This window comes from Babylonia areolata, chromosome 30 (genome assembly GCF_041734735.1).
Source record: "Babylonia areolata isolate BAREFJ2019XMU chromosome 30, ASM4173473v1, whole genome shotgun sequence".
In the NCBI taxonomy this organism is placed as follows: domain Eukaryota; kingdom Metazoa; phylum Mollusca; class Gastropoda; order Neogastropoda; family Buccinidae; genus Babylonia; species Babylonia areolata.
In genome coordinates, this window is record NC_134905.1 from 12,100,191 (window position 1) to 12,123,082 (window position 22,892).

Sequence of the window (22,892 nt, forward strand, 5' to 3'; positions counted from 1 at the left end):
CTGCTCCTGTCGACGAAGAACGACCCTATGGCCTGAGCCGCCTGCGTGCAGGTCTGCGACTGCGACTGCCAGTGTACCCACACCTGTCGTTTCGTCGCTCGCCTGTCGCCACAGGACTTGGGGGTGATGAAATGATGAAGGATGAAAGGTCATTTTGGATGACTGATGACTTGCGCGATGAGTTTGTTTAAAGTGAAGAGGAGTTGCGCAACGTCAACCTCACTCTCTCGTCCGGGTCCACCAATTTCCAGTGGCAAGACTAAGTCGAGACGACTGGAGGATGAGCACGGATGCAGTGGATGACCAAGATATCCTTTCGGTGTCTCATCTTGCTCTCTGCACTCCACAGTGCGTTGCTGTAACCGCCTTCCTCTCCGTTGAACCGATAGGTTTCTTCCGCAGATTCTGCCGGATCCAGACTTCGCATGCATGGGTAGACACACCCCGGGGGCCAACTGCGTGTGGCATGCACACAGCACAGTGGAGCTAGATGGCCGTCGGTGGCTCTCCTGAGCCAACGCCCTTTTATGGATCTCCATAAGGGTGTCTAGCCACCCGCCTCACCAGTCCCGGAAGGGAGCGGTGGGAGTGCCGGTTTAGTCGCCGACAACCCGACCCTGAACAGGTTGTACTGGATTACAGGTTACCAGTAGCAGATCTAATGACCTGACATACAGTTACATGATACACCAACAAAAGTTTACGTGTTGTGCATGCAGTTGCTATTTGATTGTATTTGTCTTTAAACTATGACTATATCATTCATTGCAAAGGGGGCACATATACATAAACAATACATTATTATCTGTATGAACAGTTTATCAAGTTGATCCATCAGTGGAACAGGAAACTCGAAATGAAATTCACAAATTAAAAAAAAAGTGTTTAAAAAACAATTTTTGATTCAGAAAACGTGTGCAACCATCACGACATATGAATTTCAAACTTCTCCATTCACATTAAATTTTTTTCTTTTCTTAGAAATAGAACTGAGAAACAAATGGATATAAGAGAAATGAGTGAACAGGGACAGGAGACAGTGAGGGGGAGAGAGAGAGAAAGAGGAGAGAGAGAGAGAGAGAGAGAAAACAAGACAAATTCTTTATTTTCGAGGGTAATAGATAAGCACTTGCGCGCTTTTTTTCATCCAGTCCCCGCCCTGAAACAGGGTCTACACTACACAATACTACATTATATATGTCACTGCATGCACTACACAAGGCAACTAAAGTCATAGCATGCGAATACACTGATACTACATAAAGGCATAAGCATGGTAATAACACACACACACACACACACACACACACACACACACACACACACACACACACACACACACACACACACACACAAAGGCACAACTGAGCATGGTATTAATAAACGACATGGAAAAAACTCAAACAAACAACAACAACAACAACAAAAACACTCAAAAAAACACACACACACTTAGGACACACACACACACACACACACACTCTCTCTCTCTCTCTCTCTCTCTCTCTCTCTCTCTCTCTCTCTCTCTCTCTCACGCACACTCAAGTTACACTTACACACACACACAACCATGAGAGAGAGAGAGAGAGAGAGAGAGAGACGGAGAGAGAGAGAGAGAGACAAGACAAGACAAGACAAGACAAATTCTTTATTTCGAGGATAATAGATAAGCACTGGTGTGCTTTTTTTACATCCAGTCCCCGCCCTGAACAGGGTCTACACTACACAATATTTAATCAAATGAAAGCATTGTGTTAGTAGAGATACACAACAGAGGAAAAAAATATGCATAAATCAAAACAAAACAACAACCACACACACACACACACGCACACACGAACAAACACACACACACACACACACACACACACACACACACACACACACACACACACACACATGACATACAGGCACTAGCATGGTGTTAGTAAAATGCATAGGTAAAAAAAAAAAAAGAACAAAAAAAGAACAAAATCAAAGAAACAAACACACACAACACACACCGCATTACACATCAGAATGGGGGATAGAGGGTGAGGAAGGTTCTGTCAACCATACACATTTGACAAACAGTATCAATAAAATGAACGATTTACATTACACATTATGGCATAAGGTGGGAAAGGCAATGTTTTTTTAAGGTGGTTGGGCAATGGTGTTGTTTAATTGTTTCTAGGAGTGAGTTCCATGGGGTGGCGCCTGAGGAAACCAGACTGGATTTGAACAAGTCAGTTCTTGGAATTGGGATATGGACTTTGGGGGGATTCCTTGATGAATTTACAGAAAATTTGTCTGTTAATGTTGGTGGTGCATTACCTGTCATAATCTTTTGCATCATGATTCCTTTATTGTACTTTAATCTACGGATTAGTGGGAGAATATTCGCTTGTTTATAGTCTGAGTCTAAAAGGATAGTCTTTTTAAGGAGTACCAGCTTGAGCCCCGTTTATGAAGATTCTGTAATGGCTTCATGGTATTCGCACTTGCGGATTCCCATTGTGTTGATGCATAATCTATTGTAGACTGAATATGCGCTTGAAAAAATAATTTCCGTGAATGAAGGTCAAGGAATTGTTTGATTTTGGATAGTTGATGGGTTTTCTGTGCTGTCTTTTTGCAAAGGAAATTCATGTGAGGATTCCAAGTGAGAGAGAGAGAGAGAGAGAGAGAGAGAGAGAATTATTTAACTGAAGCCACTGATTTGCGCAAGAGATAAGTGTGGTGTGCACGATTCCACAGAGAGTTTGTCATCAGGTGATCAGGTAACATGAACGCCACAACACAAATATGGCCCCAAACACTAAGCTGAAAAGTTAATTCTCTTAAGCGCACAAAACCTCAGCTGACTAAATACCGGCCTAACATAAAGACCAGTCGCAGATGTCCACTCAGCTCCCTGAACCCACACGCCTTCAACCTTCCCACTCCTCATGCCCTCCTCACTCACAGATTGAAAACATTCATAGAAGATAAATGGACCAAAGCCGAAAGGAAAAGATAATTCAGTTGATAGGTGGTGGCGGGAGTTGACCGGATACAAACAAACAAACAAACAAAAAAAAAAAAAAAAAAAAAAAAAAGGGCAACATCCAACCACAAACAAGCAAGCAGAACAAAAACAAAGTAAACAAAACAAGCAGACAGAGCAATATGTTAAAGAGGAAACATCGTTTTCCCGGTTGGGATGCTATTTATACACTGCGAACTTGAACACACAGACACTTATTATTTCTATTTTTTTATATATGTGTGTGCACTTAATGTACATGTATTACAGTGTGCCACTTGAAGTCGGGTAAAAGGGCTGAAATATGTGCAGGTACATTCAATCACCGCCCACCCCTTACCCCCCGCCCCCCGAACTCCAAAATAAATGCCACAAAATGAATGAAATTACTGAAGTGTGTATGTGGAGGGTGAGGGAGGGGGGGAGGGAATCCACATTTCTTCCCCACCACTCCAATTACGCCTTGTTGTGAACACTACTCAGTACTCATTCCGTCAAAGGTTATGGATACATGCCACTGAGATTATGTATTACACGAAAATCATAGGTGTGTGACATGTGCATTTGGTGGTTTCCCTTGAGTCATCTTCACAGTGGAAAAAACAGTAAGGCGAAGGAAAAGTAAAAATGGATGCTTTGATCAAAGGTACAATCGATCTAGAGGAATTGAAGGTACAAACTACTGGCTCACAGTCATGTTAATGACGTTACTGAATGTTGTATTATGATAGTATTTCAGATTTGTTTGAAGTTTATTGGTGTCACGGACTTACTTTTCCGTCAAGTTAACCCTCAGAATTTTAATGTTTTTTTTAGTTTCGTTATGCATTGTTCCTTCCGTTCTTTCAGTTTGAAACAAAACCGACGAAACTTTTTGACTGGTTAAACCGAGCAGAGCTTAAACCCATACTTTCTTTGATTGCATCCAGTTCTTTTTGCCTCAGTTTACCACTGGTTTGTCTGATCTTGGGTTTTTCTTGTCAACTTATGCAGTTTCCCTTTTGGAAGTCCTTTTGTGCACTGATTAGAACGTCACAAACATACCATTTCTTGATTTGAACGAGGGTTTTGTTTTCATTTTATAAACACAAAAAGTTATTTCTGTCTACAGCAATTATTGCAGGCTGTTTCCCATGCTCAAATGTTCTTCATTATCAGTATAATACCATCTCATTCTTTCAGTCTTTGGAACATAAGGACACCACACTTGATGCATACAGTGACACCCACACAGACAGCATATTCCTTTTAAAGTGTCACAACCAGTGCTCATTCATATGTGTACACACACACACACACACTCTCTCTCTCTCTCACACATATTGGCAGTACTAGCACACACACATGCACTCACAGATGTGCACAGGCACCTCATTTTCTATTGTGAACATGAAAAAAAGAGCTCTGTCTAATTTTGCCCAGTTTTAAAACTGGCATGACTGTTCTGACACAAGTGACAGTGAGTATTTATGTTTTGTCTGACAAGATACGACCCAAAAAATATTATATTGAGAGTAAATTTCAAGCCAAAGATCATGCAGTTACTGTGTTATTATGAGTACCCACTTACCCCCACCCCTTACGCATAATCTAATTATATTTGATATGAAGTTAAAATCATAGTAAATAAAATTAAAAAAAAGCTCAGCATATTGGTATAGAAATGGTTCCAAAGAGCAAACTTAAATGTTCACACCTAAATGCATTATCTACAGCATGCACTCAATCTTAGTTTCTTCTGTGTTAAGACGGGCGCAATATCTGAGTGGTTAAAGCAATGGACTTTCAATCTTACTGTCCCGGGTTCGAATCTCGGTAACAGCACCTGGTGGGTAAAGGGTGGAGATTCTTCCGATCTCCCAGGTCAACATATGTGCAGACCTGCTAGTGCCTGAACCCTTTTCGTGTGTATACGTAAGCAGAAGATTAAATACGCACGTTAAAGATCCTGTAATCCATGTCAGCGTTCGGTGGGTTATGGAAGCAAGAACATACCCACCAGCATGCACCCCCCAAAAAACACAGAATGGCTGCCTACATGGTGGGGTAAAAAAACCGGTCATACACGTAAAAGCCCACTCATGTACATGCGAACGAATGTGGGAGTTGCAGCCCACGAACGCAGAAGAAGAAGAAGTTCTGTGTTGATATATTGACATTGTGACATACACTTACTATATTGTTGTGTTTGTGCATTTTAGGAAGTTTAAAAAAGCTTTTAAAACCCAACGGACTTAAACACAAATTTAATAAATTTGTGTTTCATTATACCTTTAAGTGTTCTACGACTTCTGCTGAACTGTTTTGGATATATACAAAATCCATGTGGTATTTTGAATTTTTCAGAAACATGAGAAAATGTACAACCAGCAGGTTCTGAGAGGGTGTGTGGGGGAGAAGACGCAGTTTGACTACAGCATATGTCTGGTTCGCAGTCACTACCAGGAGGACATGAAGAAAGGAGTTGCTCTCCTGGAAGGTGACTAAGCATTGTGTGGGTGTGCTCTTGGGGCATGGGGGTTTGGGAGTGGTATGTGTATGTGGATAATGGTGTGTGTGAGGTTGTGCTTATCTCTGTGGATGCCTGCATGGAAGGGGATGGGGGAGTGGGGGTTGTGTATTACTTGGGTGAAGGCTAGTGGTGCAATATGAGTACAAGTGACGTGTCCCTGCATATATTAGAGCTTCATTTTCTGTGTGCGCTCAAATGTGTGGGTATATATATTTGTACATGTGTATAATGGTGTGTGTGAGGTTGTGCCCATCTCTGTGGATGCCTGCATGGGTGGGGTGGGGGGAGGGTTGTGTGCTACTTGGGTGAAGGCTAGTGGTGCAATATGAGCACAAGTGACGTGTCCCTGCATATATTAGATCTTCATTTTTTGAGTTCACTCAAATGTGTGGGTCTATATATTTGTACATGTATGCATCAGTGCATGCATAGTCTGTCAATGCCTGCCCAGAGCATTGGGTTTAAATGAAAGTTGGGCATTGACTCTTCTTCTTCTTCTTCTTTGCGTTCGACAGCTACGCAGTCAGGGTCGAAGTCCAAGGGATGCCACAAACTCGGACGTCTGGTGAAGATCGGCTGCCATCCCCCAGAGCTTGGTGTTGAGGTCAGCACCCCCAGGCCAGGACTGCTGCCGCATCTTCTCATACAGGGGGCAGTCTTGGAGAATATGGGATGGGGTCTGGTCAGCCTGGCCGCAATCACATAGGGATGTGGCTGCCACTCCAATCCTCTTCAGGTGTGCTCGGAGGCCGCAGTGTCCTGTGCGAAGGCGGTAGATGGTAGTCTGGTGTCTTCTCTCCAGTGTCCTGATGGGATCTTGGTGTGCCTGGTAGCCTCCGTTCAGGGTGACCCAGCCTCTTCGGAATCTGCTGCGGAGGAGAGTTTTTGCTTCCTCATACGTGGCAGGAATGGTTGGCTGTGTGAGCTGGATTCCTTCCTTAGCGAGGTAGTCTGCACGCTTGTTGCCTGGGAGGCCTATATGTGCAGGCACCCACTGGAGGGTCGTTGGGGCTGTTTGGTTAAGGGTTGTGAGGGAGGCCTTAAGGGACTGGATCAGTGGACCAGGATCAGGGGAGTCAAGGGCCTGGAGTGTGGACATGGAGTCAGTGAAGATGGAGATGCTGCCAAGGGGCTTTCCACAGGAGGAGAGGAATTCTGCTGCTGTTTTGATGGCCAGGACTTCAGCTCTGAAATTGGAACAGAGCTTTCCTCCAGGGAGTGCGATGCTGCTGTGCTCTCCATCGGGAAATCTGACGTAGACACCACTGCCTCCGTTGTGTGTGGCTTCCTCCGCTGATCCATCCGTGTATACATGGGTCCAGGAGCTGGCTGCGTAGGACTCCTCTGTCATGGCCAGAGTCAGGATCTTGAGAGTAGTTGGTTGCTGGTCTTTGGTGGTGATGCCAGGAACTCTGAGGCTGATGGTGGCCTCTATCTCTTGGTCAAGCCTCCAGTCAGGCAAGGCAAGGTCAGTGCAAGACTCCCCTTTTGCCGCCAGAACATTGCTGTGCTGTGCTCTGAGTGCTTTATACTGTTGGTTGAGGCTCTGATGTTTGAGACGGTTCTTGGTGGGCTGCTCCAGTCTGTGGTGTAGGTGATGTGAGGGCAGTCTTCTGAGCTTCTCTCCCTGCGTCAGGACTTTCAGGTCGCATCTTCTCTCCAGGGGCTCAACGTTAGCAGTTTTCTCCATGTCATGGATCGGCATGGACCTCATGGCTCCAAGTCTGAGGCGTAGTCCCATATTTTGGACTTTGTCGAGCCGGCTCTTGTTGGTCTTGGAGGCTGCGCCCCACGAGGTTGAGGCGTACTCCATGGTGGGTCTGACCGCTCCCATGTAGACCCTGGCGAGAAGCCTGCTGTCTGCTCCCCAAGTCGTCCCGGCCAGCTTCTTCAGCAGGGCTAGCTTGCGGATGCCTCTCCTCTCCATCTCCTCAGTCTGGGGCCTCCAGGTCAGGCGGGTGTCCAACCTGACACCAAGGAATGTTGGTATATTCGTCTGGGGCAAGACCTGTCCCTGGAGCTTCAGCTTGACTTGCTTGTTGGCGGTGGAGAGAGAGAAAAGTGTTGCGTTGGTTTTTGTGGTGTTGAGCTCAAGACCCCAGTCTTCTGTCCATGTAGCGATATTGCTAACGACTTCCTGAAGCCGGTAGAAGGCCGTGCTGGTGTGTTCAGCGGATGTCCATACTGCCAGGTCATCTGCGTGCAGACTGTTGGAGACGTGCTTCGTGATGTTGTCTCTGATGTCGTTGATACACAACAGAAACAATGTTAGGGAAAGCACTCCTCCCTGGGGGACACCCTCACGTAGCTTGACCTTTCTGCTGTGGAAGCCGTCTAGTTTGACCCTTGCGGTCCTGCCAAAAAGGTAGTGTTGGATCCACATGTACATCTTGCTACGTACGCCAGCTTGGAGAAGTTTCAGGATGAGGCCCTCCTTCCACACTTTGTCAAACGCTCTCGACAGGTCAAAAAACACGGCCAGTGTCTTCTTCTTCTCCTGAAAAGAGTTTTTGATGTCCTGGACAAGGAGGGCTAGTTGATCTTCTGTGTTTCGGAATTTTCTGTAGCCGGTCTGGGTAGGTGAAAGGATGTTCTGTGTTTCCAGGAGGAAGGTGAGGCGGCGGTTGACCATCCTTTCCAGCAGCTTGCCGACACAGCTCAGACGGCTGATTGGTCTGTAGCTGTGGGGGTCCTTCTTGTTCTTTCCCTTCTTTGGGATTGGGATGATCTCTGCCTCTTTCCAGATGGAAGGCACAACTCCTGCTGTCCAGCTGTAATTGAAGATCTGAAGCAGCACTGTTCTGGATGCTGGTCCCAGGTGCTTCAGCATGTCGCCAGTGACACCATCAGGCCCCAGAGCTTTCTTGGGCTTCAGCTTGCGAATGCCTTCATGGTTAGTGGTTCGCTCGTACAGCTGTCATCTATGCCATGTGGGTCTGATGTCTGTTTTGTGGTTTCCTCTCATACCTGCTTGATGCGCTGTCTGGACATATGGATTGCACTCTCCTCTCGGTATAGTTCCGCAAAGGTGTTGGCTGCGGCCTTTTCTGTTTTCAGCTGGTTGTCCTGCTCGATGACGGTTTTGCCTCTGCTGGGGTTGTCATCATTCAGTTTCTTTGTCAGCTTCCAAAGCCCCTGCATGTCTGTCTCCATGTTCAGGGAGGATGTCTTGTCTTGCCAGCTCTTACGTGTTGCTTGCAGCTTTTCCTTTATGAACGCAGCTTTCGTTCTGTTGTGTGTCTCTACATTTTCGTCAGTGGGGGAGCTCTCCATCGTGTCCCTGGCTTCACTGAGGGTCTTGTGCAGGGTGTCGAGCTCAGGTGTCCAGTAGGGACAGTAGTTCCTGTGTTTGCCTCGTGGAATAGCTGCCTGCGCCGCGTCTAATACTGCCTTATTAAAAATTCTTGGCATTTTCGTTGATGTCTTGGTGCGACAGTGTCAGCGCAGAAGTCCTCTTGTCTACCTCGTGCTTGAAAAGGTCCCAGTTTGCCTTCTTATAATTCCAGCTTGCTGGGAGCCTGGTGGGATGGGTTTCAAAATGTCTCTGTACTGTAATGATCACTGGCCTGTGGTCGCTGCCTCCAAGCTGGGGCGACACCTCCCTTTGGGCAATGCTATGGATGTCGTCTGTTGCGAAGGCCAGGTCAGGAGTGCTTGTGGTCCTCCATGCTCGTGAGTAGCACGTAGGTGGATCTTTTGGACTGTTGATGAGGATCAGCTGGTTACTGATTGCCCAGTTTTCCACATCTTCTCCCTTCTTGTTGAGATCTTGGTAGCCCCAGCTGGGTGAGTGGCTGTTAAAGTCTCCTGTGATGATCCAGCTATGGGAGTCAACGAGGATAGAGTCAAGCTGTATTTGGTTTGTAGGTGAGTAGACATTGAGGACTGTCACTGACGTGCCTGGCAACACGAACTTGACTCCCAGAAATTCTGTGTCGAGATCAGCTTGACCAGAACTCTGGGTCTCTGCCGCTGGGATGTTGTTTCTTACCAGGGTGATGAGGCCTCCCTTTGGTCTGTTCTCTCGGTCTTGTCTAAACAACTTGTAACCTCTTATGAAAAAGCGGTGAGTGTTCTTGAGGTGGGTCTCTTGGATGCAACATACATCGATCGCATTTTCACGCAGAAACCGTTGGAGCTCAACCTTCTTGCGCTGTACTCCTTCTGCATTCCAGTGGACGATACGAAGTGCTGCTTGCCCATGTGCTCCAATCTGTTCTCCCCAGAGTCTGGGAAGCATCGCGTCCGTGGTCGGTAGTAGTGGATGGGCCCCTTTGAGGCTGAGGGCCCGGCACCATCTCCCCCCGGCCATGGTCCAGGAAGACGACACCACATCGGTCTAACGTTGTCGTAGAGTGCGTGCACAGCCGGTTTTGACTAGATCACGCCCCTTAGAGAGGCCACTGTCGCGCCGTCTTCGGTGATCTCCTGTTCTGCTAACGGTTTACAGTTGGCCGGGTTTTCTCTTGGGAGTTTTCCTTCTCTTGGAAGAACTGCCTGCTGAGGCTACGGACTCCATCTGCCCGGATTTTTCCTCAGGATTGACTCCTGAAGCCTTTCCTATGAGTGGGTATGGCCGTAAGGCAGTGGAGGTTTGAAATCAGAGTTTTCCTTCTCTTAGATGAGCTGTCTTCCCAGACTGCTGAGCCCCATCTACCCAAAGCACTGGTTTTCAGGCACCAGGTGAACCGCCTTCGCCCCTTCTCCTATCAGTAGTAGCAGTTCCGCCGGGCTTATATCTAAGCCACACGAGCAGGCTAGGAGCTGGACTTAGTTGTCAGAGGCTGTTGGAGACGCGCGCCGTGAGGGGCATTTTATAGACAATGGGAGCTTGTCCCCATTGCCACCCCTCGGCTATGACAACCTTGGGACCGGGCATTGACTCATTTTTCTTTAAAAAATAAAACAACCCCAAAACAAAACCAAAAAATCAAAACAAAACGAACAGGAAAAAAACCAACAAATGTGCTGTAGTGAATCAGTCTGCGTGCTTTGACACATTCAAACTAAGAATTGCCTGCATGCATTTTTTAGGGGTGCTGATCACAAAAATACAAAGTTTAAAGTGGTAAAGGCTTTTGTTTTATGAATATATTTTCGTGTGTGTGTTCATGTGCATGTGTGCATTTTGAACTGTAAACTTGAATTAACAGCAATAAAGAGTGGTAACTCTCCCCATTTACAAGGTACACAACTTGAAGTAAATGCTGCTTGTTCTACCATTTCATCTAACACACAGGTAAATAACAGGTACATGCATTGGAACAGACACATCCTCAAAAAGGAAGTTCTGGACTTGTATTAAACAGTTTTATGTCTGAGTGTGTACAAGTTGTCTGTGCGTGTATTATCATCTGTTAAATTACTGTTAAAAGGAGAGACTTTGAGAAAAGCACAACTATGGTGTTCATTGTGCTTTATCATTGTGTTTTTGGTCATGTGTAGACAGTTTACTCAGTGGCTGGGTATTATATGTTACTGATAATGTTTGGTACTCTCTTTGTTTTCTACTATGGCTGCTATATATGATGAAAGAGTGACAAAAGCGGCTGTTGGGGTGATTTTATGATTACTTTTTTTTAATTTTGATCCTTTATTTGATTTTAACATGATGTTTGTTCCAGATCTTCTGCGGAGAGAAAAAGATGATGCTCCCAATACAGATTACCTCTTTTACATTGCTGTTGGCTACACCAGACTCAAAGTAAGTGACCACTCAAGCCACCTTAATGATAATATAGCCAAGTCAGCCTTGGTTCTCCAAGACTTGGCTCACCCACTAACTGTAGTGGCCAGCACATGCCATAGCAGACAACAGATCTGCGGTAACACTGCTCAGCACATGACCTGTACTGAGACAATGGCGGCATGCCATTTCAAAATTCAGGCTGATGGCCACACTAAATAAATGTTTAAAATTGTTTTAAAAACAAATATCTTTATCTTTCACTGCCAGATAAATTCTTATTGTGCTTATGTGGATTTAGATCAGTTAGAATCTTAATTGATTTTAATCTAATTCTCTGCTGGCTTTGCTTCAATGGACGCTGAAGATTACATCATTTCATCTTTTTGTCAGATATGATGCTACATTGTTTAGTTCTATATGTGATTGCTTGTCTGTACACTAAAACAACACTTTTATATTCTAGTATGAATTACACTGTTCGGGTGAAAATAGATAAGGTATTTAAATGGTACAAAGCAAATTTTCATTGTTGACACACAACATCATGCCATAAATCGGGTATTGTTGCAAAATAGTAATTTTGAAATTTGCGCATTCACACACACACAGCATCAGTGTGACACTTGGTCAGTTACACAGGTGATGATCTCTCACACACACCTGCAGCACATCACTCACATCCTGGCTGCCTGAAGTTTTGCTGAGTGTGCTGTGTTATGTGCTGATAGTTTGTTCCAAAAGATTGCTTATTTTGCATAATTATTTTGATCAATTGAGTATATTGAAGGCCAGTAAACTGTCTAACTCATTGTTTATCGCTCAAGGCACAGTCATTACACTTGATGTAACTTATTGTTGTGTTGCTATGATAGGCTTTTATGCTAAAAGTATTAATTCTGTCAAACACAGTCAGTCATTGATATCAAGTGTTTGATGTGGAAATCATTTCCTCTGCACACATTGATCTGTTGTTGAGACACCTTCAGAAATATTGTAGGGATGATGCATCTTTCTCATCTGTTACACTGATCAGCTCAGTCATAAAGTGAGATCAGTTTACAATTAATGTGTCAAGCTCCCAGTGGGGAATGAAACCTGTCTGCTATTATTGTAGTGCAAAACACATCTGCTCAGCTTTGTATCATTTCATCTTATTATAGAACACAGGCCATACTGAGCTGTGTTGATGTTTGGCTTCTTCTGTTCAATCATGTATTTAATTAAGTCCATTAACTAGCTGCACCACTTTATTCTCCAGCCATATGGCAGGTTTCACAGTCTTCGATCGGCTAAGCAAACAAAAACAAAAAAACAAAAAAAAACAAAAAAACCCAAAAAAAAAGCAAATGAAGCTAGGCTCCCAGTTTTTTCTGAGTTTGCAGTTGAACATGTCTCCATGCTAGAAAACCAGCATAATTTTTTAAGAGGATAGTGGGTGTTTGCTTTAGCTGGCACCCATCTCAGTTTAATTCCCCCCGGTAAATTTTGGATATGATGACTTAATAGTTGCTCAGTATTTCACTTTAGTGTGATAGGTAATGTCCAGTACACAATGCAAATGTTAAATACAACCATGACAATAAAAAGAGCAGAGTGTACATAAAGTATTTCACTTGCAATAAGCAAGACTAAATAAAACAACCCACTCTGTAACCACATGGTTAACCTAATTTTTCCTTTCACTACATTTGGCTATGTGAGCTAGGATGTTGAGGGATCTTTTGATACTTAATCCTTTATCCATTTAACCTCTTCAGTGCCCCATGATGTATGTATGTGTTATAAAAAAAAAATGCTTCGCTTTTTGCCCCATGATATATGATACATATACGTCAGCATCATTTCAGGAATTTTCACAGTTCAATTTTAAAGTTGATATGTCCTAATAGCCACCTGTCAGAAACATTGATATGTCCACTTTGATTATCAATGAGAAGCAACAGAGAATCACGTACTGTATGAAAATTTCTGGGTGTTATTGTCAATATGCCCCAAATGATGCTTTCAAAATGGTGAACGACAAAACACAATCTTACAATTGTGGCTTGAAACAGCAGTGTGTTACAACAAAACAATTTAGATTTTGCCATCCAAGATGATGCAGAGGCTTTAGAAGTCATTGACAAAATTGAATTGAGTGCTAGATGTGGCAAAATCATGTTGGGTGGTTCATTTGACGTGACTTAAAGTTAGATTGATGATTTGCAGAGAGAAGGAAATCTGTTGTGACAAAAAGAGAAATACAATACAATACAATACAGTACAATACAATACAGACACAGATAATTTTCTTTTCAATTGCCAAAGACGTGGAACAAGCTCCCTGGTAACCTCCATCACTCTGACTCTCTCGCCTCTTCCAAGTGTGATCTCAAAACTCACCGCTTCCCTCAGCAATACGTTCAGTTGTGGCAGGTCCACTTCTTTGCATGTGGTGTGTTTGACTGTGTGTATACATACATACATACATACATACATATATATATATATATATATATATATATATATATATATATATATATATATATATATATATATATATATATGTGTGTGTGTGTGTGTGTGTGTACACATACATATGGATGTGTACTTTTGTGTGTTCATATGTTTGATAGTACATGTGTGTGTTTGTGTGTGCCTATGTGGGGAGGGCTGCTAAGTACATACATATGTTAAAATGTATGTATGCATTGTGTGTGTATGTCTGTTAGTCACATTTTGGTGTGTGTACGTAACATTGATGTGATGTGTTGTCGAAACGAAAGTGTTTTGTAAAGCACCAAGAGCAGATTCCTGGATTGTGTGCTATATAACTTATAAGTATCCATTATTATTATCATTTCTTCTTTTCACATTATATTTCCTTGTGTGAAGTTGGGGTGCTTTCTCCTGGAGAGCTCATCACCACAGTGCAGTGTCTTTGTTTTAGTATAAATGTAGATTTTTACACAAAATTTTGCCAGGGACAACACTTTAATTGCCTTGGGTTCTTTTACATGCTAAGTGCATGTTGCACACAGGACCTCCTTTTATCATCTTATCAGAAAGAGAAGTCCAGACCATAACTCTGGGTCTAGTAGACAGGGTATCAAAAATACTGGTTGGTATGTGGGACTTGAACCCATGGGTGCTTGTTTTCTAGTCAGGCACATTGCCACTGGGCCACCGCTCCAACTGTGTGCATATGATGCATTTTGTACAGTGTGTGTGTGTGTGTGTGTGTGTGTGTGTGAACTGTGACAGGATTACCAGCAGGCATTGAAGTACGTCAGTGCAGTGACACATCTGGAGCCCAGACACCAACATGCCCGGCGGCTACATGCCCACATCACCAAGAAGATGGAGACAGGTCAGCTCACCCACTCAGTGCCCAAAGTTCATGTTTCAGAAATCAGATTCTTGTTGTTTGTTTTTGAAATTACACCTTGTTTGCATGCATATCACAGAACACTTTTTTTTTTAGTTTAATTTTGAAGGTGCTGGTGCATACATCTTCTTTTGTGTGTGTGTGTGTGTGTATCTTTCTTTAACCCCTAGGCTGCCTATATGACGAGATAACTTGTCATGGCAAGCATTTATGCTTTGCTGCCACAATGATGAGATAACTCGTCATCGAAATATTCTGACTTTTCCCTGCTTTGCATTCAGTTCATTGACAAAAATGCTGGTAGCTTTAGTTTGGGGAATCTTTCTAGATTCTATTCATGGCGAGAAACCCCATCTACGTCATGAGGCAGTCCTTTATTTGAACGTTTTGGTTGGGTTACTGGGCACAGTGTTTGCCTGATTCCTCTCCTCGCTCGCTCAACAAAATGTCAGACTGATGCCGTGCTCAAGACATGTGATCGTGGCGAACTAAATCAACCAAGATTGCTTTCTTTAGCTGATGCTCAGAAAGAATTGAAGCGTAGATTAGAAGACAGTGATGAACTTTATAGGACGATTTGATAGAAAATAAAGGGAGCAGTCAAGAGAGTGGCCAAGATACAACCATCAGTGATTGATGCTGGCTGTCCATTCATAGCAGACGACAGACTGACTGAATTATTAGCAGGACACAGTGTAAGCGATTTTTTTGGCACTCAGCCAACACAGTCTGATGAGTGACCGTGTGGGAGGGGTGAAGAGGAGGGGGGGTGGAGACTGAGGGGGCATGGCCTCACATCTATATTATCACTTGGAGAAGTCACAATGCATTGTTTATCTATCTCTTTTTCAATTTTTTTTTTTTATTGTGGTTGTTCTAGTATGATTTTGTGTGTGCAGATATTCATTTGTCCAGAAAATGTGATATTGTAGTGCAAATTACCTGACTAATGTTTGTAATGAACAAGTTGAAAATGTGACAAAGAACATAACACTGATTTCAAAACAACAGCATGTCACTAAAAATATAGAAAAATGGAAAAATATCATGTGTTTTGCTTTTTTTTTATATATATATATTCATTTGCCTTTCAGAAAATATATACTTTCATGGGTCTTTCTCCAATAACAAAGAGCACATAATTTTTTGAAAATTTGTACCTGTTTTTTGTGAAAAAACCCTGGCAAATAGATTTCACTTAAATCTTATTTTCTTGGCAGCGAAAGGGTTAATGTCTTTTCACTTTGAGTGATATTAGACATGTCATGTGTGTGTGTGTGTGTGTGTAGAAGATGAGAATGTGGTGGGGATGGTACTTAAAAGGGGGATATGCAGAGTAATGATAAACTAGAACAACAGAAGCAACAATTTGTAAAAATCTGTGAAACAGCAATTAACAACATAAACGAAAAAACCCAACAGAATTAAATATCGGAGGTTTGCATCAAAGAAACACTTCTGTTGGACTATGTAACAGGGATTCAGCAATTTCTAACAACAGTAATTGGTTGGTGTGTGTGTGTGTGTGTGTGTGCGTGTGTGTGTGTGTGTGTGTGTGTGCCGATTGCTGTAAACATGTGTGCATTTTCTGAACATGGACATCTGACATCACACTTGTATGTGGAATGTGATGCAACGTCTGGTCTTTTAAATGACATAGTGAATGTTGTTATTTTTTCCTTAAAAGAAAATGAACAAATATATATATACAATAAGGAAAAAAAGTAAATAGGAATTAGATTTTTTTAGTCCAAAATAAAAAGAACAGATGAACATATAATTTTTAGAACTATTTCTGCAGATTGTGCATACATTTGTGTGTGTAGTATATTGCAGAAGTGTATACAGCTCTTTTTTATGAGCATGGTGACCACTGATACATTTATATTATAAATGTCCTTGTATAAGTAGAATTAAATGAAGATGTGCTCATAAATAATTGATTGAAGGAATGAATGTTCATTAATTTGCAGTCTGAAATAAGCAGTAATCACACATCTTGACTTCCAGCCTGCAGGACAAATGAAAAAGTAGAAAATAAAAGAAATCAAAACAGTAACAAGAGATGTACAAAGTTGATGAAACAAAGAGAGGATGCACTCACACACAAGTCTGCATACATACCTGCACGTGTGCTTGCACATACTCACATCCATGAAAAATTCACACGTGATATACATACATACATATGGGAGTTGAACACACACACACATGATTTCTATGCAGTATGTATACATGTACAGAGATGAATATACAAAGTATCAACATATAGAAAATTTACTCTTTTTTTAAATGGTATTTTCATTTGCATTTATGATGATATATATATTCATCGTAGTAAACAAATTCTTGAGATACTTTCAGAACTGAGAGAGAATGTTAGCAGATGGTGTGATACTGAATACACCCTGTGCAGATGGCCTGATGGGAATTGCAATTGTGGGAGGAGCTGCGGTGGTGGTAGGGGGGCTGATCGGACTTGGCATCGCTGCCCTCAAGAAATGACCTTGGCTGGTTGAATTTTTTTGGGTTTTTTGTTTATTTAAATTAGTTAATGTGATGGCATATGTAAAATAGAGGGAAGCCAGTAGTTTAAATGTGTGTGTATGTGTATGAGACAGTGTGTATTAGAATGAGTGTGTGTGTGAGGATGAGTGTGTGCAAGGGACAGTGCATGTCAGTAAGTGTATGTGATGAATGTGTCACTGTGACAGTGTGGATGTGTGCGTGTGAGTGTCTGTGTGTGAATTGCTGAGAAAGGAGCTAGGAAAGAGAAGTGTTTGTGGGGTATTTGGGGAGGAGAGGGGAGGTATCAAGAGTGAAAGGTTTGTGGATACTTTTGTTGCTTTTCTTTTTTTGGGACTGAAGAAATTGTCTCCAGAACGTTAGCTATGGGTGGACGTGTCTTTGCAAATTTGTCTGAATTTAATGTTTGTGATTTACTGTGCACAGTTAGTTCAAGTTTTTGAAATTTCCTCACAAAGTTACTGATATACAATAAACCAGTTAGCATCCATGTTTTATGTTGCAATGGCAGTTTTAAAAATTTTTCATGCAGTTTTTTGTCTGCACTTTAAAATCAAGTCAAACTACCAGGAGGCGCCATGGCAGAATCAGTTAGGCGTTAGATTTCTGATCCAGTGTTCACCAGCGATCAGGGTTCATGGCCCTGTTTTGTCCTTGGGAAAGGTACTTAACTGATTTTCATCACTCCAGCCTGGCGTAAATGGGAATTAGACTTAAGTCAGGGGAGGTTAGTGTAAAGAGACGACAGGGCCCTGCATTCCTATGCCAAGCTCTTCATGTAGTAAATCAGAATATGATTTCACTTCCCCAATGCCGGCAATGGCCATAAAGGGCTATGAACCTGTAACAATGTTTTTAATGCTCCCCAGACATCATACATTTTCTAGGTTTTCTTTGGTTTTTTCCACCATAGTACAGCCTTACTCCACAGGTACATGAAGTGTGCACAGTGGAGTCATAGACAAGAATGTATGTTATCCATTTTGTGTTCTATTTATAGACAATAAGTATTTTTTTGCAAGTCAGGCTGATAACTGTCTGTGCTGATCACAAGGTTTTTGTGTCTGGACTTCAGATTTGGAGAGGACAGGCACATGTATCAACAGAGTTGCAATATGCTGTGCTAAGAATACTGCCGATGTAGTATGACAGAGACATATTCAGTAAAATTCTTCAAAATTATACTCGGGGCCCAAGAATAAGTAAACACTTAAGCTCATACACCCTCATCTTGCCCCCCACCAAGGTAAAGAAGCTGAGATATCCCAGATAGCAGATGTTCATCTTTTTCTGAAAATCCAGTCCAGTTCAAGTTATATATAGCTCAGACCACAAATGTTATTTCAGGGTCCAAAGCATAACAGTATCTTTTTTCTGTCATAATTATTTTAATGTAGAATGTGTGTTGTTATTTTAATGAAACAGGTGTTTGACCAAGAAACTTGTTTTGGTGTTCAGAAAGTCCAGACTGTTGAAATATTGTATTTTTTCACACTAGCCAGATTCTTTTGTAGCTCAAACTACTGTAGTTACAAATAATGATGTATGTGTTTAGAATGGGAGTATGTGCGAGTGCATACAATTAAAGGATTGTTTATTTTGCTGCATTATTAGTTATTGCATCATTAAGATGTGTAAATAAATGTGTATTTATGCATGAAATATCGTTCAAGTACTATTTTGATTGATAACTCTGGGCTCCAGTATTACCATTCTGTGTATCCCATCTCTCCCAACCCTTTCAGAATAGTTTCATGAAGGTGACAGTGAATGGAGGCACCATGATCAATTTGGTCAGACCTAGTTTCTCCCCGTCTTTTAGAATGGTCATTTATTCATTTATAATCTGTTCATCTAAGATGATGATATTAGACTGATGTCTTCTCGATTGTTTACATCCCTTGGACTTGTATGGTCTACTCTGTATGACTTATAGACAGTGGGAGATTGTAAAGTCACTTACAGACACATTAAAATGATGTTGTCTAGCAAAGATCAATCTTGGCTCATTTTTTGAAGGTTCACAGCCTTGAAAGTGGCTCAGCAAATACTGAAAGATATAGACAGTGAGGAAGAAAATCTGTGTCGTGGTGAGGGTGGTGTTTGAGGCACACATTTAGCGTATGATGACAAGTCACTACACACTTCATGTCAAAGTGATTGTACCCAGACTGGTCAGTCTACGTCTGTCTAGCACGCTAGGAGTAAAATAACAGTGAACATGATCCAGTTGCCAGTCACTCCACATGTGCAGCTTGAAAGGGAAGGGGTGTGAAGACAGCGGTGGCAAGGCAAGCTGGTCACCATTGGATGGATGGAGGGAGGAAGGGCTCAGCCGTTTTTTTCTTTTAACACATTATGGTTGATATAAAGCTCACCAATGATTGCCGAGTTTAATTTATATAACCTACACTGTGTGCATGCACAAAGATGCAAAAGGGGACAATGTGTATGAATTTTATTTGGGCATGAGAATAAGCATGCATTAAGTGTTCCGTGTACTTTTTGATTTTATTGGTTCAGTGTCATGATTAACCCCTTGACTGCTGAAGCTGGCTGAAATGAGATCAGTGTGACAGTTAATGTTTTGTGAATGGTATTACTGATTTTGCTGGACATAGGTAATCCAATTCCAGGAGGAAGAAGCCCAGATATAGAAATAATGACTAACCTCCTGACCTGTAAGGTCTGTCCTATATCAGTGAGGTGACATCTTTTCACCGACAGAGCATACTCATCATCAGCAGTCAAAGGGTTAAATGAACAAGACTAATGTCATCCATTGTTAAGAATGCTTTTTTCTTCTGTAAAAAATATAGATTTACTTTAATTATGAGAAATCAAATGTAATATCATAAATTCTGTTTTGATGTATTTATAGTCTGAAATCAGCTGCTTGTATGAACAAGACTATAAACTGACTAACCAAGGTAAGAAATTTATTTCATTTAGTCATTATACACAAGCACATTTTACATACACCTTAAACAAAAAGTGATGACACAGAATAAACAAACAAAACAAAAAAGCCCACACAAACAAATACACATTGTAATTTTTTCTCAGCAATAGAAAACATTCTTCTCCCTAACAATATACGAAATGCTGTAACTTTATTGACACTGTATAGTTGTGTTTTTGTCCAGTTCAGAGAGCAATCATTGGTGAAGATGTACTCGGTATTTACAGCCCAGAGGATGGAGACAGCCCACGCTTTCTTGCAATCCCATGCTTTCTCACACTTTGAGATAAAATGTGGGGAGCGCAACATTTTCTTTCATTTTACAAAAAAACATGGTCATTCCCTTGCCGTGTTTCCAATTGCGAGAAAGCATGGTGGAGGCACCCCAGTGCTTTCTCACAATGTTTGAGAAACATGGGAAGTCCCCTTTATTTTCATCCAAATTTTTTTTTGCCATCTTAGTTGGTTTCTTGTCTTTTTCTATCACAAATCTCAAAGAAAATGAAGAGAGAAAGAAGGGTTGACAACAGCAATGATCATGATACTGATGGTGACAGTGTAGAGGTAAATGGTGATGACACAGGATCATAAAAATGGTTTTGTGCAAGTGTGTGTGTGTACATTTCCTTTTATCTGTTTATTTCTTTGGTTGGTTGTTTTCCTTCTTTGACTCTGGTTGTTGTTTTTTTGACTCACTTGTGTAAACAAAGTGAGTCTATGTTTTAACCCGGTGTTCGGTTGTCTGTGTGTGTGTGTGTGTGTGTGTGTGTCCGTGGTAAACTTTAACATTGACATTTTCTCTGCAAATACTTTGTCAGGTGACACCAAATTAGGCATAAAAATAGGAAAAATTCAGTTCTTTCCAGTCATCTTGTTTAAAACAATATTGCACCTCTGGGATGGGCACAAAAAAATTAAAAAATGAAGCCTAATTATATGCAAACTGCATTTACTGTTATATTTATATTTTTTGTATTCTCTAAACTTGGCACGTTGATCTGATATTCTGACACAACAACAAGAGCAGTCATTATTATCATTTTTTGTTCAAACAGGAACTTCTTTTGCTAAGCATGGAAGTTTTTTTTTATTTTGCAAACGTTTTTGGTGCAGATAGTAGAAAAGGGAAATTACTCTGTAATTAATGCTAGGGGACTTAATTTGCTTTAAACTGATCTTTCTCATCGTAAACATTACATTTTGAAATTATACTCAATACATAAAAAGCTTGTGTGTTTTACTCTCAGAGTACAGGGCTTTTTTTTTGCTTTTTTTTTTTTTAAGCACGAAGCTTTATAATAACAAATACAGAACACATTTTAACGATTAGATTTTTTTTTAAGTGTATCACAAGTGAGTCTTGAAGGCCTTGCCTCTCTCGTTATATATTATTTTCAGGTTCTGAGTGTTTTCTCTTTAATCGAGAAGCTAACTTCATTGAGAATGGATGCTAATACAAATGATCTTTATGAACCATCATGAAATAAGTGAATATTGTAAATAAATGTGACAGAAAAGATTGCATCACAACAAACATCAAAACGTAATTTGGTTCCACTTTCATGCTCCCTGTGCCAGGTTATAGCATTGTGAAAAACCTTTTGCAGTCACATTTATGTAGAAAGTTGCTTCATTTGGATGTTTTTCCCCAACAGATGTTGGGAAATATGGTCAGATCTTGGTATATATTTGATTTGTATGCATTGCCATAATTTTGTTGTTTGCTGTTAATTGTGATGTTGTATTTGAGGTCTGTGCATTGTAGTGATCCGTCTCATGTTAAGAGTAGTAAACAGGTGACAGTTTCAGTATCATCACCATCTTCATGAACACCATTATCATAATCATCAGCCCCCCCTCTTCTTTTTCTCTTAGGTATGTGTTGGGAAAACACAAAAAGCCAATCTCAATGACAAAGGAAATGTTTTTATCAAAAATAAGGACTTCTGAAGCTTTCTCGCAATTGAGAGAAAGCGTAGGTGTACAATCACACTTTCTTGCAATACCGCGCTTTCTTGTAAAGTGAGAGAAAGCGTGGAGGTGCCTTCCACTTTTTCTTAAAGAGTGAAAAAGCATGGGATTGCAAGAAAGTGTGGGCTGACATGGGGTATGTGTGAGGGAGGGTAGGGGAAACCTGATGTGGGGAAGAAATCAAGTAGACCTGCAATTACAAATTATAGGGTTTTTAATTTTTTTTCTTTTCATGTGTCTTCTTTCATAATCAATTTCAATGGATATGGATTTGTACTTGACTGCACACAAACATGTTCATGGGTGTTTGCATGAATAATTGTACAATATAATTTTTTAACAAAAAAAAAAAATTCCAACAGACGGCAAACAACAGGAAGCAAAAATGTAATCAAATTACATATACAATATAACATTTCCATGACCTGTTGGTGCAGACCGTGGCGCGAGTCTGGTTTTTGTTCTGTGCAGACCACTTCTGCACCAGTGAAGATGAAAGTGGAAGTAGCTGTGGCTTGTGACCTCCCTTCGGTAAATTATGTAAAAAGGGTAAACTCACAAACCATGCTTATGTCAAGTTCTGAGATGAAATACTTTCACACCCAGTATGTTTTTACATAAGCATGATGTTGCTATCCCTGATGTGATGAAATGGCCAGTATGTTCGTGAGAGAAGTGTCTGTTCAGTTGAACAGTTCTGTTCTCATTGTCCTGACATTAAAGCAGTATTTCCTGGACTTCCTCTTGGCTTCCCATGTAATCAGACACTGCTCTTTTCCATTGTTGTTGATTTGTCTGAGTGTGGTGTATTTTTTTGAGAGTATGTGCATGTGATTGTGTTGGTCATTACTTGAATAT

General features: G+C 41.4%; 1 protein-coding gene across 2 annotated transcripts; it reads left to right on the top strand.

Annotated features, from left to right (window-relative positions):
• The first annotated feature begins 3,583 nt into the window (after nt 1–3,583).
• On the top strand, nt 3,584–22,771 carry LOC143275368 (mitochondrial fission 1 protein-like). 2 transcript variants are annotated; one of them, XM_076579428.1, is made up of 5 exons: nt 3,584–3,679; nt 5,354–5,486; nt 11,144–11,223; nt 14,452–14,557; nt 16,992–22,771. In XM_076579428.1, exons 1-5 carry the CDS (start codon nt 3,635–3,637, stop codon nt 17,078–17,080), a joined length of 453 nt encoding a protein of 150 aa, XP_076435543.1. In that variant the 5' UTR covers nt 3,584–3,634; the 3' UTR covers nt 17,081–22,771. The 2 variants fall into 2 exon arrangements, with proteins under 2 accessions (XP_076435543.1, XP_076435544.1); XM_076579429.1 differs by having other exon boundaries at nt 3,605–3,653.
• The last annotated feature ends 121 nt before the right edge of the window (nt 22,772–22,892 follow it).

Bases quoted from the DNA above. Each gene is read 5' to 3' on its own strand.
- LOC143275368 (XM_076579428.1), top strand. From the start codon at position 3,635: ATGGATGCTTTGATCAAAGGTACAATCGATCTAGAGGAATTGAAG. The intron at 3,680-5,353 runs GTACAAACTACT...TGAATTTTTCAG, and splicing joins TCGATCTAGAGGAATTGAAG to AAACATGAGAAAATGTACAA. The intron at 5,487-11,143 runs GTGACTAAGCAT...TGTTTGTTCCAG, and splicing joins AGGAGTTGCTCTCCTGGAAG to ATCTTCTGCGGAGAGAAAAA.